This window comes from Engystomops pustulosus, chromosome 3 (assembly GCF_040894005.1).
Source record: "Engystomops pustulosus chromosome 3, aEngPut4.maternal, whole genome shotgun sequence".
In the NCBI taxonomy this organism is placed as follows: Eukaryota; Metazoa; Chordata; class Amphibia; order Anura; family Leptodactylidae; genus Engystomops; species Engystomops pustulosus.
The window spans coordinates 95,812,117-95,829,825 of NC_092413.1; the positions used below are offsets into that span (position 1 = coordinate 95,812,117).

Consider the following 17,709-nt stretch of genomic DNA (forward strand, 5'->3'; position numbering starts at 1 on the left):
AAGATCACTACTATATGTAAATATGGCTTGAGATGTTATTTCAGTAACAATTATTAAAGCATAATTAAACTTTGAAACATTTTTTTTTATTTTCACAAATAGAGCAGGTGAAAATAAACTTTGTAATATACTTCCTTAGGAAAGCAGCTTCTTTGTGCCTTGTTCCTGCAGTAAGAAGTGTAACTTAAAGCCTTCCTACACTAAACCAATCAACATTTTAACCATTTGGTAGCAGTTTTTTATGGCCCTAACATGGCCACATTATATTGTATGGCATCATCCTCATGAGCGTTGTTCTCACTACAAATATGATCCAATTGTCCAAGCCACAAATGGTAGAGCTGGGCCTACTCATGCCCGAGTTTGCAGCCATTGCAGACTTTTTTCTATTGTTGCATGATCAGCGCTCACCTGCCAGTAACAGTTGGGCTGCCAACAACGGCCGACAGAACCATTGTTTACAGCCTGACTGACTGCACATGTAGTAGGAAGAGTCATCAGAGCTCCACACACTTCAGAGATATAGGGCAGCTAATAATTAACAGTTTCCATACTTTGAGAAAATTTCCCTTGACAGTTCATCTATCTGAGGAGATTAGACTATTCAGTGATGTCTATAAAGGGAACCTTCCATTAGCAAATGGCCTAGTAAACCACTACCAGTATATAGTCAGGTAGTCTAACACCTTCTAGTTATTATTTCTTCCATGGTCTGGTGTGGTGGCATCATCCAGAAAATCAACTTTGAAGTGAGATGTAAATTGGATGTATTAAGTCAAGGAGGCAGAGAGTTTAACATTGAAATCAAGGTGAGGATGTATCGGACTTCAGGAGATCTGGTTAGTGATGTCTCTGGATGCAAAACCATCAGTAACAGTGAAGGGGCTTTCTGAGGCAGGGAGAGCTTGACTTTAGTGTTAAACTCTCCACCTCCTTGACTTTATACAACCAGTTTACATCTCACTTCAAAGTTGATTTTCTGATTGATTCCACCACACAGGACCATGAAAGAAACATGATCTGGAAAGTGTTCAACTGCTTGGCAACTTACTGGTAGTGTGTTATTAGGTCAATTTCTGCTGACAGGTTCCTTTTAAAGAGTTCTAAACCGTTTAACTGTAACAAACTCAACAAACAAGCCTTGAGAGATCTGTGCTGATATTCAGCCTCAATCAGATGACTATAAGCATGGTCTGTGAGAAGGAAACCAGCAAAAATACATATTTGAAACACATTTACTAAGACTGGTATCTCATAAACCAGTTTTAGCAAGACGCCCACAAAATAAAGAGTGACTTTTATGCCAGTTAGGTTATCTCTACATATTGCAGAATTGACCCCAGTGGTAATTCCCAATCAGAAATAAGTGACAGGTCATAAGTGATAGATGTTTTCCCTATGGATTGTTCCACAATGTGTTTATTGGAGTGTTATAAATTGTCATATATAGTTCAGTTAACATTCAAAACAGTTATCTGGTGTACATAATAACAAATATGTCATGTTGACAACCTTCCAATAATCCCCACCTACTTTTTAGAAAAATGGCAGCAGTAATAGAAAAAAGTCAAATGTCACAAAAGTGCAGAAGTTGTGCAAAAAATTGCAAGAAAATATTTTAAAAAAAAAATGTTTTGTCAAAAATGGTGCACAGGCCAATAAACATTTCTACAAACTAATGAAAAGTTATTCATCTTTGAAAGAAAATATTTTATTAAGTCAAAACTGGAAATCCCTTTTAAAAAGTGCCTCAGAATCATTACTGTGTATCTGCCATAGAGCTCATGCATAAGGTCATAATACAGAACCATACATACACTCTATACAGTGCATTACATGGGCTGTCCCAAGTTTAGCCATTATACCCTATTCAAAGGATAGGTATAACAAAGTGATTGTGTGGATCCGACTGCTGAGACCCCACAATCAGGAGAATGGGGATCCCATTCTCACTTATGGATGTCTATGTCTAGCATTTACAGTCAGCAAATGGAGTGACAGGGATCCCCATTTTTCAGATCGTAGGGATTCCTTCCTTGTGACTGGTGGGGTTTCCAGGAGTCGGACCCAAACGGATCACCTTCCTATCCCATATGCTGTGGATAGGGATAACTTTTAAACTTTGGAAGAAGTCTGTGTAGCATATTGTGTCCTGACTCTACAGAACCTACATATGCCAATTCTCACTGACAGTGCTGATGGGCATCTCTCTATTTTTTTAATGGAGTAATGTGACCTAGATCATGCTATTACAGAAACATCCATGTAAGTTTTATTCACTCCTGGTTTTGGCACACAATAACCGATGGTCAAACACACAGAACAGGTGCAGATCTATATCTATCATAAGTAAATATGGTTCACAGATCCGCACACCCATTGCTCCGTGTCCTCCTGGACTACTATATGCTATACTCATACAAAAGGTGGTTTGGATATATAGGTAGTCGAATTTTTTATTAAAAACAGGCATAACAATACTCATAAATAACTAGGTAGAAATGTTTTAAGCTGTAAGAGTTCAGACACAGGTAAATTTGTGTTATGAAAGAAACTGAGAGCAGTAAGAAGTTCGATATCCTTCACACGGGCTACATGCAGCTGGAAAAGTTCTTCAATCCATGTTAATTCTTTATGTGTCTATAAAAAAAAAAATATATATTATGCATTAAACTTTACCATTCCAAGAAAATAGAACATGTAAGAAAACTCCGCAATACTCAAGACCGTTATTAAAAATATGGTGCTGCAATCCCTTTAATAGCCAAGCAGTGAGGAAAACAAGATTCCAACCCCAACCAATTCTACTATTCTAACTTAATAGCACAAAGAATAAAAAGCCTAGACTCAACTCTGCTGAAGACCATGTTGTTTGGACAGAGGAGAAGTGGTCCACAGTCAATTTTAGTGATGAAAGAAAGTTTAATTTATTTTTATATGTTTGGGTTCAGTCTTTCCCCAGTTCCTCAACTTTCCAAAGTGTGTAAAGTCAGTGAAAGGCGATGGAGGAAGTGTCATGGTTTGGGGAATATTTCTTGCAGCAGGAGTTTAACTTTTTATACAGTTATTGGCAAAGTAAGTGCAAGAACCTTCAACAAAAAATGGCTTCTTTCCTAGCAATCTTCACTCAATCAGCCAGCAATTTTTATGCAGGACAATGCCCCCATCACAAAGCAAAACAGTGAAATGCATTTTCTTAAAACAGAAAACATTGAAAGATTGAAATTGCCAGCTTAGAGTATTAACATAAAAAAGTATTATGGCAAATGTTTTAATTTCACAAACAATAACATTCAGTTGGTCAATACAAATGTTTTAAAAGGTTGTTCAGTTTCACCAAATAGCGCTGATTACTCGATGATAAAGCGAGCTGTGCAACTGTGTGACTTCACATGACCATTTACAGGTTTTTAGCCACTGCAAAACCTCTTGAAGCCTAAAAGCCATGGCAATAGTGGAGTTGCTATGTTTCTTAAGTTAGTTGCCATTTAACTGAAAAAATTCTAAAAGTTCTGGTAAATACAAGAAACCTTGCTTAATGGGGAAAAAAGTGTATAATAAATACATATCCATTCATTTTTATTTCTCATGCAAACAATTGAATACTGTTTGTACTTTTAACATACTTTAAAAAAAAAAAAAAAAATGCCCGAAAAATCTATGTAATAGTTGTTAGTGAGAACAGATGGGACTTTTGGAAATAATAAGGAACAGGGCACTTAGTTATGATAACTAGGAGGGAATTCCATCAAGACATTTACTTGGTTCCATTTGTCAAGCAACCACATCTGATCTTGACATTACAGTCACGGGTGGTCCCGCGACCCATATGTATCTGAGCAAATAAGAGATCCTGCACAGACGCGGGGCTCGCAGACGCGGTGCCGGCGCGACTCACCTCTCCTCGCTCCGGAATCGCTGCCAGGTTCCGGGCGCGCGCGCACGGAATCTTCAGGAAATGTAAAGGGCCAGTGCACCGCTAATTGGTGCGCTGGCTGATCACTTCCCCTTTAAAAACCCTGCACCTTCCTTACACTCTTGCCGAATCTTTGTGCCTCACAACCTTAAAGAAAGCTCTTTTGTGATTTGCCTGCGTTCCAATCTCTCCTGCGTTCCTGTGTCACCTGCGTTCCTGACTCCCTCCGTGTTCCTGTGTTACCTGAGACCCTCTGTGTACCAGTGTTCCTCCGTGTTGCTGTCCTGTGTGCTGTGTTCCCGTACCCTTCTGCTTGGACCTCCTGTTGCTGACCCCGGGCTAGACTCTGACGTTGCATCTCTGCTGCCTGCCCTGACATTGTGCCTGGACTTTGACCACGAGATTGTCTGCCGTTTCTGTACTTCTACCTTGGCCGCCACTGCAGACAAGTCACGCCTGAGGAATGACCTGGTGGTACCACGCCGCAGCTCGTCTAACCCGCCTTGCGGCGGGCTCTGGTGAAAACCAGGTACCGCTTAGACTCCGGTCCCAGGTAGTGGCTTACGTCATCGTCTGCAGTGGTCCAGAGGATCCACACCTGCAAGCCTGACAATTACAAAACTGTACCCTCTTTCACAGCACCCTTTATGGAAAAATAAATAAAGGGCCTTAAAGTAAATGTTACTAGTACTATATACAGCCTCCTCCAGTAATGAATATATACAGCTTGCCAGTATACAGTGCCACTCCCAGTAACACACATACAGTATACACAGCGCAAACCCCAGTAACATGTATATACACAGCACCACCCTCCGTAACAGAAATACACAGCACCACCTCCAGTAACAGATATGTACACAGCCCCTCCATTAATACATAGATATATGAAGCACCTCCCCCCCAGGAGTACATAGACATATATAGCAAGCTCCTGTCCCACAGCATTGCATAGATGTATGGCATCAATAATCAACAACAAGTGGGACACAATTGTGAAGTGGAACCAAATCTATTGGATATTTTAAACTTTAGTAAAAAATAATAAATTGAAAAGTGGGGCGTGCATTATTATGCGGCCCTCTACAATTAATACTTTGCAGTGCCACCTTTTGCTGCAATTAAAGCTGCAAGTCGCTTTCTATCAGTTTTGCACATCGAGAGACTGAACAGCAAACTGTTTTCCACGTAAGAGTGGGCAAGAATTTCAAACACTCTCCTTCCAACATCACTGAGCTCAGTTTTCAGCTCTTTCCACAAATTCTTGATTGGATTCAGGTCTGGACTGTGACTTGGCCATTCTAACACCTGGATATTTGTGAACCTTCCATTGTAGATTTTGCTTCATGTTTGGGATCATTGTTTTGTTGGACAGCATCATGGACCTGACTGGTACATTCCTTGGTCTTCATGATCCTCTCTGTGCTTTAAAAGAACATGGGCCAAATAATATTGCACGTCCAAGTTTTCAGTTTATTATTTTTTTTACAAAAAATCCCCATCTCCCCCCACCCCCCACTAATATGTTAATTAATAAACAGCCCCCTGTCAAATAATAAAATTATACTCAACTGATGCCCACAGACCTCGTTGCCCCAATGCATGCCAACATTGTCTTTTTTGGGATGTCCTGATGGAGGAGGTGCAGGGTGTGATAACCATGTGCCGCAAGCACTAGGACACTGATGTCCTGTGTGCTCTGTGGTCTATACCTCGCTCTGCCATAAAAAAGTCTAATGGTTACCACTCGGACTGGGAGCTGGTCTTAGTCCCAAACACATATTGGGCGAATCTCCCACACTTTGTTGGGGCCCAACTTGTTAAATTACCTATTTAATATTAATAGTACATTAAATGGGTATTCCCACAAAAACAAGTTGCTTAAATGTGCTTAGGATAGCAAAATAACACATTCTCTAATTCACTGATTAAACAAAAATTCAGCATTTCACAGACCTGTCTCTATCAGTCCTGGTGTCCACAATTTCAGTTGCCCCTAGACACGACCCTGTAACTTCTGACTTGGGGTCAGGTAAGCAATCTTGGATAATTTTATAATCTAACCACACTGTCAGCTCACAGAACTAGATAGATCATAATATGTTGCCAAGAGAGTCCCCACCCACACCCTGGATTTTGCACCGACCATCACTGAGTGGTAGGAGCTAAACCTGAGTAAAATTGTAAAATAAGGAGTAAAATGATCTTAATTGTGTATTATTAGGGGATTGAGGTTTGAGAATTTTCTATTGTGGGAAAACCCCTTTAAGTATCAACATAAACTATTTAAGATTATCACATAATATACATAATATTGCATTGCAATATGGTCTTCTAGGGAGTGCTCTTCTCAAAGATGGCAAGCAGGCATTGCATTTTCTTGATTCCAGAGGAGTAAATTCGAACTACTGACAAAAGCTATACCAGATACCTTTATAATTTATTATTTATGTTTCTGTTACCTTAATATCTTAAGTCTGGAAGAGAAATATTATTGGCAATGCGTGCCGTAGAAAATTTCTTAGCCTTATGCCCTGCCCCTCGCTCATATTCTGGTCCCCCTGATATTGTGCCCCTAAGACCCCTCCAATTGTGGTCTCCTCATTCTACCCCCTCCTAATATTGTGGCCACCAACTCCTCCTATTGTGGTCCCCTAATATTCCGGCCCCCCCAAAAAAAGCTCATTGTCATATTATGTCCCAACAGCTTCCCCGCATATTATGCCCTGCAACAGCCCGCCATAGGGTCACCGGCCATAGGCTCAATATCAGGAAAGGGTTCCTTAAACATGGGCTCTCTAAACACTTTCTTTTAAACATCAAAAAGATGACTCTGTTTACCATTATGCCAATTGACCATGTTCCCCAAAGAGATAACAACAGATATCAGACCCTCTGCCGTGGAGAAATTTACTGGATTTATAAAATGCAAACATTGAGTCCAAACGGACTCAATGAAGTATCTGAAACTATTATTTAATCCCCTCGGCAACTTTTTTCCCTGGATTTATATACTTACCATCCGCGATCCTGCTTTCGCTCCTCCGTAGGGTGTTTACAATGTATAACACCGATGACAGATCCCCCGATCACGTGACCATTTCCCCAATCACGTGATCCGATCACGTGACCCGTTCGGTATGACCACTTCCGGTCCCTTGCGCTCCAAACAAAATTGTTTGCGTTCCACCACAGCGATCCAGTGAGTTCTTACTGTATACTTTAAAAAAAATAATAATAATAATTTTTGGGCTTCTTAAGAATAGTTGATATTGTTGAATATAGATTTTACCTACGAGGAAGGTATTGTACTCCTGCCTTGCGGACAATTGATGCTATTGTATCCCCCGCCCCCCTTGTTGCTGCTTCATAAAAAATAAAACACAGTTGTTACTCACCTCTCCCCTTCCCCCACAGCAGTCCTCACCTCTTTTTCTGCTTCTGTGTGTAGCATTGAAGCCGGCAGACTGGATGACGTCACCACATCGCACCTGCTGATTCCAGCAGCAGAAGAACCGCAGTGATAGTTCAGAGAGCTGACAGCTCTCTGCGTTACCTCTGTATTCAAATCTGTCGGCATCTCAAGGCAGTGACATACCTCTTGCTGCCCCGGACACAGCTTGAAATCTGGGAATGTCCCGATGGATGGTATGGAGGTATGTAACTAAGACACATAGTTGGAGTTTTATAGTGGTTATAAGCACCCAATGTGAGTGTTCCGGAACAAAGTGATAAGAGGGCAACTTCCCGGGTCTTGGTTACTGAAATAGAAGGATCTTTAAATTAAAGGTTTTCTATTTAAACCAAAACTTACAGCACAACTTTCAAGGTAGTCTTCCCTGTGTGGTATAATGAAAGGTATGACCTCCATGAGGCTAGAACATTGCTCAAGTGTTTCAGAGGAATTCTTGCAGCTTGTCAGAATGAAGAAGTAGTGAGATGGTATGTAAACATCTGAATTCTGTCCCATCCTGTAACAAGACAGATTGTGGACTTATTTTATCAATTTGGCAAAACCCATAATACACAAAGACAGTGTAAAGCTATAATAATTATTTATTTATATAGAGCACCCAGATTTCACAGCACTGCACAAAGCATAACAAATCGGTCCCTGTCCCCACAGGGGTCAAAATCGAAACAACCTACCAGTATGTTTTGGAGTGTGGGAGGAAACCGGAGTACCTGGAGGAAACCCAAGCAAACACGGAGAGAACATACAAACTCTTTGCAGATTTTGACCTGGGTGGGATTTGAATCCAGGACTCCAGCGCTGCAAGGCAGACGTGCTAACCACTCGGCCGCCGTGCTGCCCCTCTGCTGAAACTGAGATAGCAGAAACAGCAAACGTACAGGATCCTATAGTTTACCATTTTTAAGTCGAATCCCCGTAGATGCATATTCATTAAAAGAAAATTATTTCTGCTTTATAACTGTAAATAAAATGTGTCCCTACAAAATTTAAATAAATAACCTGTGATAATAAGTCATAGTCTGCATTTAAAGTCCAAATTAAAATTGAAATATTAAAGGGGTTGTCCACTTCATATATTTTGTAATATGTGTAATTAATATTAATGAGGTAAAAGACAGGAGGCTTTAATTAACAATATCAAGAAAGTGGTACAGAAGTTTTAATAGAGGTATATCAGTAATACTTGGTCCCCCACACTTACACTGACCTAACAAAAAAAAACATGAGGTCTAGTGGCTAACTCCTTTAATTTGCAGCTCTAGCAGCTTTAGATATGTTTCATGGACTGATCTAGTGAACCATAGCTGCAGTTTGCCAACAGATTAGTGCTGCTACCAGAGATTTATGTGTTTATTCACTCGATAAACAGTGTAATAATTGGCTGGGAGAGGAACTACCTTTTAAAGTGCTTTGTACACCAACCTTTCTTTTTGTATACTTATTGTTTTTATTAAAAAAAAATTAAAATTAGAGATGTATTAAAAATGTCCCATATTTGCCAGTTTGAATGAAGGAGGCAGCACAGATACTTTGGTGCCGTTTTAGGAAACAAACCAGGGTTCTGTTCAGATCAGAGTACAGTGCATTGGATGGGTGTTCTTACATCAGTCTCTGCCTTCCAGGCAAACATGTTGGCGTTGCTGTTAGTCCAGCAGACGAGGACACATCATATTCTCTATGAAGCAAAGACTCCCTTCCAATGCACTGTACTCATGTGCTGGTTAGATTTACACGGCCTCAGCAGGTTTGTGTGTAGCCAGCCAAAGAAGCATTCAGGAGAAAATCCTCATCCAATCCATATGGTGGGGGGAGAGGGGACAGTACATGAGTAATGTAAATAAAGGGAAATAAGAATACATAGGAGCTATAACATCTAGGTCCCCCGGTTTTTTTCCACACTCCAAAAACATACTGGTAGGTTGATTAGATTGGGAGCCCCATGGGGACAGGGACTGATTTGGCAAACTCTGTGCAGCGCAGCTTTTATAAATAAAGGAATCATTATTATAAGTATAGAAATAGGGGGCATTAGGGATATATAAGAACTGTAGGCTTAACAGAGATATACGTTTATAAAAAGAAATAGTAGAACGGTATCAGTTTATATGCATAGAGCATAGTACTATAAAAGGGAATGTATCCAACCAAAATACAGTACTTGTCAGAGAGGCTGGTAGGTTTTTAATCTATTCAAATGAATTTTTGATTCATATTCTACCTTAATGTATATATTTAGTTTGCTTCTTGTTTTTTTACATATGTGTAGTGTAACATGTATATTGGTTTTATTACATGTGTTTCCTACACCTTTTACATATGCATACTATTTGATCATATACTGTAATCTGAAAATGATCTGATAAAGAGGGAGGTCCTCCCTCGAAATGTGTCATCCTCATATTACCAAATCAATTATTCTGCCTATGTCGAGTCCGATTTTTGTTTTTAAAATTTCATAAAGAAGGATTCAGATAGTCCAGTCCATTTCCCCCATTGTGCACAAACCTTTGCTGCTGTTCTAACAGGTCCTGCCTCTCATCTCCCTTAGCCACACTCCTGAGTAACTACTCAGCTACTCAGTTCTCTCTCCCCCAAGTGTAGCATTGTTAATAGAAAAAGAAATTAGCTTCTATTACACCACCTGTTTTCACTGTCCACTCACTACTACGGTAAGGAAGGTGGTCGGCGGCCATGATAGGTAACATATAAAATTACTTACTGCTCAATTTGCTCCAGAGTGTCAGATCGCCCGTCATAATCATAGTCGAATATTGGACCACTTATAACATTAATATATTTTTTGGTTTTTGCATATTTCGCTAATAAAACATCATGAAAATATTTCCATATTCCTAAAAATGTAAAGAAAAGGCAACTAATGAGGGGCTTTTGAAAGATACCAGATAATACATTTTTTAAGACGTAATGATAGATGTAGCTATAGAGGTGCATGAACTTTCTGCTGTACTTATGTATTTAATTTCATACATACGGTAGATACTTGTCCATTAAAAGAAAGATTAACCTCTCCTATTAATAGAATACTAATAGTTTAGTTCTGAAAAAAACCTTAAAAGGACATCTACCCTCAGATTTAGGCTACATCCACACGATGTATGCCCGCCGTACCGTAGTATGGCGGGCATACATCGGCACTGCGGAGAGGAGCAGGGGATGAGCGCTGCTCACCCCCGCCTCTCTCCATAGGGAGATACAGCGCACGGCGCCGTATCACAGGAAAAGATAGGACGTGCCCTATCTTATCTCGTGCTACGGAGCGGTACGGTGCCGCACCGTACCGCTCCCGTACAGGGCCGTGAGCCCATAGGAGTGTATGGGGTACGTATATCGGCCGTATATACGTCGGCCGTATATACGTCCTCCATACATGTGTGTGAATGTAGCCTTACTCATAGTAGATTGTCCAAACTTACATGTTGGCCCTTTTGAAGAGTCATTTCCATATATTTTTAACTGTTTTTTGGAAGCGTATAGGCAATCTATTACATAAGAAAAACAGGGTCAGAGATTTTGCAAGAATATAAGCTTGGCCAGAATATAAGTTTGGAAAGCCTACCATCAGTAAATTTGAGGGTAAATGTCCTTTAACATTTTTTAACTTGACATGCTGCCTTTTACAAAGGCAACACCTTAGACATACTGGTCCAAAAGGCAAGTTATCAAAACAGAACAAATAATTTTACTTTTATCCCACACACTATGCTGCAAATAGAAACTGCTGCAGGGTCCCCGTCACCACGAGACCCCTTTTTACTAACCCCCCCTCCCCATAGAGCATTGCACATACAAAATCGGTTTTACAGAACAAAAGATATCTTATATATTACCTTTGAATTACATGTGCTGTGTGACTAGTCTAGTTGCTCCCTGGGTGGAGCTTAAGAGGATTAGTTTCCCTTCTCCTTCATTCTTACGGCCCCTGGCTCGCCCCCTGCACACGTCGAGTACCCACATCCCACCCGCTGTCCTGAATTCTTGCTGACCGCCAAGCACTCTCATGCCTGCACGGTCAGCATGTCTCGTACTGTGTGCACGGGCATGCAGGTTCCTGCATTTGACTGCGCATGCGCCACACTACTCTGCTTACTCGGGTTGGCTACGTAGACAGTGAGGCGATGGGAGCTACGCAAACTATGTAGCTACCTTTGACATGCGCAGATGACAAATTGCTGGCTGCAGTGCGCACAGTACAAGACATGATGACCGCGCAGGCGTGAGAATGCCTGGTGGTCAGCGAGAATTCAGGAGAGCAGACGGGATCTGGGTAGGTGACGTGTGCAGAGGGTGGGCCAGTGGCCGAAAGAATAAAGGAGAAGGGCAGGTGAGGGGCCGGAGTATACTTTTGAAAATCTCACACACGGAGGAGCGGTTTCCCAAGGGTGGGGGGAAACTACTCCTCTTCAGCTCCACCCAGGGGGTGACTAGACTAGTCACACAGCACATGTAATTCAAAAGGTAATATATAAGATATCTTTTGTTCTGTAAAACAGATTTTTCATACAAAAAATGTTTAGCAGTGTATGTGCAATGCTCTATGGGGATGGGGGGGTTGCTAAAATGGGGTCCCCGGTGACAGGTTCCCTTTAAACTTTACATTTTGTTCCAGTGATGCGGTTTAAAAATACCTGAAGATTCTGTGTAAACCCTGATATTTTATAACTTGTATTTCTAATCTTATCACCACAAAGACCGGATTTATTGAATCAGACAATTTTATAACTTTATAGTATGTTTGTTGCTGCACTAATGTCTACAAGACTTTGTCCTTGAGGATCTTAATGATTAACAGAATGTCGAAAATGACAAGAAATTAAAGATGAACATCAAACAACCAACTTGCAGACCGCACTCTGGAAGTCACTGTATATTAAGCATGGCAGTACTTGTGAACACAGCTAACCTTTAAATGCAGGATATATTGGAATCATATTGCTTGTTGTTAGTCCTGAATACCCATCATCTTTTGGTGATATCTTAATTCCTGAAATAAAAATCAATACAAACAATTATAGGAAATATATAAAATCAGGGCCAGATCCACAGCATAATGTATGCATAAATTCCACAGCAGATAAACAAGCTAAAATCTTCACAATATTTGTACAACATAGGCTGGATTTTCTACCCATTATCCACAGTTAGCCACAGTGTTCATCATGGTCTTACAAATGTAAATTCTTGCTTTAAACTTCTATAGAGGTGTCCAAGAGCTATATTCTTTCACCGCTATTATTGTTTTTGGTCACAATTGCCAAAAAAGTGTATTCTAATGCAGCATATACCATGCAGTACCCACTATATTGGGCCTTGGCTCAAACACAATAAAAGGCCCATAGAAGGCAATAACAATGGGAGCTTGTGATTTACTGCTAGGGTCTATATCTTATAAGCAGAGCTAAAGTTTATTTTATTCCTTTGCTCACACATTTTTACATAATTAAACATCTATTTTAGGGTAATAACATATTATAGTATGAACATTAATGTTGAAATGTATATATCTTTTTACCACTAACCTGCAAAATATTCACAGTTAGGCTTTATACAAACATGCATATAAACCATGTACTGTCATTTTTTTAACAGATGCCCAGGGTTATATTAAAATCCTTCCACAAGGATCTAGACCCACAATAAAAAAGCCGTTGATACCATGATATGGACTTCATAAACTGTTCATTAATGTACAAACATAATTTTTGCCTTTTAACCCTTTTCTCCCCTCCTATTTTCCTCCTTAATAACCAGTCTGTTTCTCCATTTTTTAATAATGTCTTTTACAAGCTATAACTTTTTTTTTGTCCTTGAAGTTTAGTTTAAAATAGCACACTTTTGGGTTTCATATATCCTACTAATTCATTTTTATTAACAGTATATTATATTTATTAACAGTATATGTAAAAATTAATGAAAAATTGGACATGGACATTTGTTTTTTCTGCAAATTTTTTTGCATTTATTGTGGAACCTAAATAAAAAAAAATTCTCTGCATTTGACTTTATGTTTTCAAATGTAAAATGGGTGAGTTTTAACATGAGGGAAGTTCAACATTTACAAGATAATTGATATAATGCATGATATAATGGTATTCTTACTTGGAGGGAAGAGAAATCCAAACTTCAGATATTGTTGGTTATTGTAATAAAGACAACTTTGACTTTTTCCTTGTGGGATTCGGACATCCACAAATACACATGAATCATTTTCCACAGAAACTGTCATAAGTTCCTAAAACAATGCACCAAATAAATATAAAGTGACAAAAACATGTAAGGTAAAGTAAGAGCAGATATAACAGTGATACACAAATGTGCAACAGAAGAAAGTACTTGTTTCCTTCTCCAAGAAAAACTTAACCACTTATTTTGCAGCTTTGAAGCTAACATTTTTGTTGTGCCAGAAAAGCTATTAGCGAGGGCTGGAGCTTTAATGAGTCTGGCATGCTTTTCCTGGAAAAATATTTGGAAACATTACACTCCCGTAAACTGAAAGATTACCAGAAACAACATGTGCAAACCATTCACTTAAAGTGGACTTGTCACTGTTCCTGGCATGCATGTTATGTTAAATCCTTGGATTCAGCATAACACTATGTGACAATTGTGGAGCATCTTTCCTTAGGACTCTGTATTGCGATACTCCCCTGGTATCTCTTAAAATTCAGAAGAGATGCCAGGACCTTCATGAATTTTTGGTACAGATGACCATAGAATAGGCCATTAGCATCCTATATTTTTAAAGGTCCTACACCTGTGTATAGAAGCTCATCCAGAACAGAAGGATCTGTCCACTCGCCAGGAAACTGTGGCACGGCTACTATACATTGGACAAAACCTTCTGCTTTCTACTCTAACAGCTGCTCCTTGTGGATTGCAGACACTGAACCAATCCTGGTGAACTACACTACAGGAAGATTAGCAATATCAGAAATGCAGGAACCCCTTTAAGAGACCCAGACCCAACAATGTTTTTAGAAAAGCCCTGTGTTCTACGTTTTTTGAAATTTCTGGTCACGCCTTCCTCATGTGTTATACATCTGTGTTAGTCCGTTGTAGATCCAATGGTAAAACCCACTGCCAGCTTCATCCTTAAACTGTACACTAGTCCATGTTACTAGACGATTTTATTAAAAACCTTTGTTCTACATATTACCTTGAGATGCTATTGTGGCATATGCAAGCTTCTCAGTGCTCTCTGTAGCTGTGCACATGTGCAGTAGCTCCTGCTCCAGTGCCAACTTCAGTGACAATATGCAATATAACCAAAGAAGGCGTGGATAAAAGGTTGTGCGCATGCACGAGCCAGGGCAGGAGCGTGAAGAGAACGTGCAAGGAGGCGGCACTGCGTTGACAATCCAGCATCTCAAGATAAGTTGCATAAAGATAATGTTTTCAAAAATGTTCCGTCACAGGTCAAGAAGCCTAAGATAACATCTCCCAGTTACAGATAACGAATATACATACATTAAGTAGAATGGACCTGTAGTACCCATGTGTATATAAGTCATTACTAGGTAAGGAAGTTAAAAATAAGTTTTTCAGAGTTACAAAATGAAACTTGCTGTATTTCACCTCCCATCATTGTTTGACTTTCAAGAACCCAGTGCCATGATATGGGATAATATCAAATCAGTGTTTTCCAAAAGCATTAGACCCTTAGTGAGCCCTTAGTGAGTTTCCTGAAAAGCAGCACTGCTGCCTACAAGAACAACCCAGTAACTGTGAATGTTACTCATTCTGATGGGTTGTGGCGAGTAAGTAATAATATCCTAGCTTTGGGTAACTAGAAGCTGATGGGCCCCAGTGCAAAGTCTGTGCCAGGCCCCAAACTATAATGTATGGTTTATAGTAATAGTCTTCTCATATGGGAAAGTGACACCATAAGGGCCCCCTAAACCTCTTGGGCCCGGGTGCGATCACACCCTCTGCACCCCCTCAAGTTACGCTGCTGATAGTAAACTCTTTTAAGGTTATAGAAAAAGAAGAGAGCTAGATAGATAGATGCACACAGAAAATAAAATAATGTTCTATGCCACTAACATACAGTACTTACATTTTTGCCTAGGGTGTATGAGCTCCACATTGGCATCTTTATATTGTAGTTGAAACCACTTACATATTTATTATGGTACAAGATGCAGTAGCTGCTATTTTGCAAAACCAGTGGTCTTCCGTATGGCAGATTAAGTTTTTTAGTGTCCGATTCTGTAAATTGAAAGAGGAGCAGCAAAGTGTTACCTCGAGGCAGGAAGTCCTATAAAATTATATATAGAAAAGCAACAAATTCTCAACCAGTTGCCTCATTCATGCTTGGTCCAGAAAAACCTGATTTTTTTTCATTATAGGTGGATTGGAAATGTCTTAAAATTATTTGCATATTCCCCTTAAAAAATGCTTACTCCTTGCTGGCCACTCCACTGCATACAGAAAGGTAAAGTTTGATCTAACTTTTCTGAAAAAGTCAGTTTTACTATAAAAACTTTGGCAATGTGTACACTATTCTCTATGGGGACATGGTGGAGCCAGAAAAAGGGCTCCTGAAGACAGGTTCCCTTTAAATAGAACAAAGTTGTCATATTAATAAGCATGGGCATCTATGTCAAAAATGTTTCCAGTACATAAAGCTAACACAAGATGGACATTTCTAAAGTAGAATACATACCAATTGTCCTTTATATGTTCTCTTATACAATTTACACCCTGTTTTAGCTTCAAGGACTTTCATAAAAATGACAAATTTGGAAACACTTCCTATGTTATTATAATGTCAGGTTAAAATCTCATATAATGAAGGTTAAAAGCTCATTACCATGGTCCATCTGTGAATCATGGAACGTGCACTGATTGGATTTACAGATTGACCACGGTGCTTACAGTGGGACCCCAGTTATTAAGAGATATGCAACAAGTATTACTATGATAATTGCTACTGACTACTGTTAGTCAGTAGGTACAGGACCTAGATCAACCTTTTCAGGACTCTGCTCCATTTTTCATATCTAATATATTACAATAATTGGTTATATCTTTGTAATGCTTTAACATACCCAGGAGATTTTCAGATTTTTTCTGGTGACACATTGGGGCACATTTACCAAGACTAGTACAAACTACACTATGTGTAGTTTGCCTGTGTAGTATGCAGAGGGCGCCAGATTCAAAATTTCCTTAGCCCATTTTTCATGAATATGGTGCCCCCTGCACTGCTCAGACTTTTTTTTGGTGCCCCTTTTGCGCCCCTTTAACATAGGGCATGCAACACATTTCTGTTGGACTTTGCATGTTAAATATGGCTCACAGCCTTCAGTGCAGAAATTTGTGTTGCACGATGTTGCAGCTGTGATACATAAAGGTTCCGTGCGACACAAATGTGGTGCGTATGAACTTAGATACCGGTTCAAGCAGTTTATACACTGGCGACTAATGAATGTGCCACATTGCTCTTCAAATTAGTTTAAAAGATTCGGATGATAGCTTTTGCGTTTAGTTATGAAAAAACTGAAATTTTATCTGCAATTTTTTACATTTTTGGGGACATTGCCAAAATCTATATTTAGAGGGATCAGCTCAGCTTTCAAGTGACTTTGAGTGGCCCAAGTAATAGTTAAACCTCATAAATTACACTATTATGGAAACTACACACCTCATTGTATGAACCACTTTTAAGAAGTTTGTTAACCCTTTAGGTGTTTTACAGGGGTTAAAACAAAAAGGAGGCACAATTTAGAAATTGGAATTTTTTTGGACAATGCATTCATTTTAGCCAAAAAATGTTACTATTACAAAAAGCTCCAAAAAGACAAAAAGCTCCAAAAAGTTTGATACCCAATAGTCTGCCGATATCCCATTGTGGTAAACTGCTCTATGAGCACACGGCAGAGCATGGAATGGAAGGAGCGCCAATCAAAACAGATTTGATACGGCTTCTGGTACCAGCTCAGTTTGTGAGCCGGTGCCAGAAGCCTGAAGTAATTTCCCAAAACAAGTGTGGGAAGGAGTTAATCACCGTGTCCAATGCTGGCTGTTTAATCTGGTGCAGTATAAAACTGGCGAGTTGTACTTTGCCGCACACAGCCTATTTTCTGTCATGACCATGCCCCTTTTTACCAAGGCCACGCCTCATTTTGTCCTCATCAAGTCCTGGAACTGGCTAAATATGGTCTGATATACTCAATAAATGTGGATCATGGCAACTCAGGTGCAAATTATTACAGCATTCTGGTGTATACAGATTGATACGTATGCCCCTTTGTGTCTAGACAAGGAGGTGGGGCTTACTGAAAAAGAAACAAAGCTT

At 39.6% G+C, this 17,709-nt stretch overlaps 1 protein-coding gene across 1 annotated transcript in view; it reads right to left on the reverse strand.

Moving 5' to 3' along the window:
- Window positions 1-1,916: 1,916 nt before the first annotated feature.
- Window positions 1,917-17,709, reverse strand: part of ENPP1 (ectonucleotide pyrophosphatase/phosphodiesterase 1) — a 67,796-nt gene continuing 52,003 nt past the window's right edge. Inside the window, exons 20-25 of the mRNA XM_072141517.1 lie at window positions 15,466-15,617; window positions 13,509-13,641; window positions 12,313-12,393; window positions 10,111-10,243; window positions 7,731-7,887; window positions 1,917-2,640 (exon numbers count right to left, since the gene is read on the reverse strand). Coding sequence (XP_071997618.1) covers window positions 2,482-2,640; window positions 7,731-7,887; window positions 10,111-10,243; window positions 12,313-12,393; window positions 13,509-13,641; window positions 15,466-15,617 — 815 coding nt within the window. The 3' untranslated portion in view covers window positions 1,917-2,481. The remainder of the gene's footprint in view (window positions 2,641-7,730; window positions 7,888-10,110; window positions 10,244-12,312; window positions 12,394-13,508; window positions 13,642-15,465; window positions 15,618-17,709) is intronic.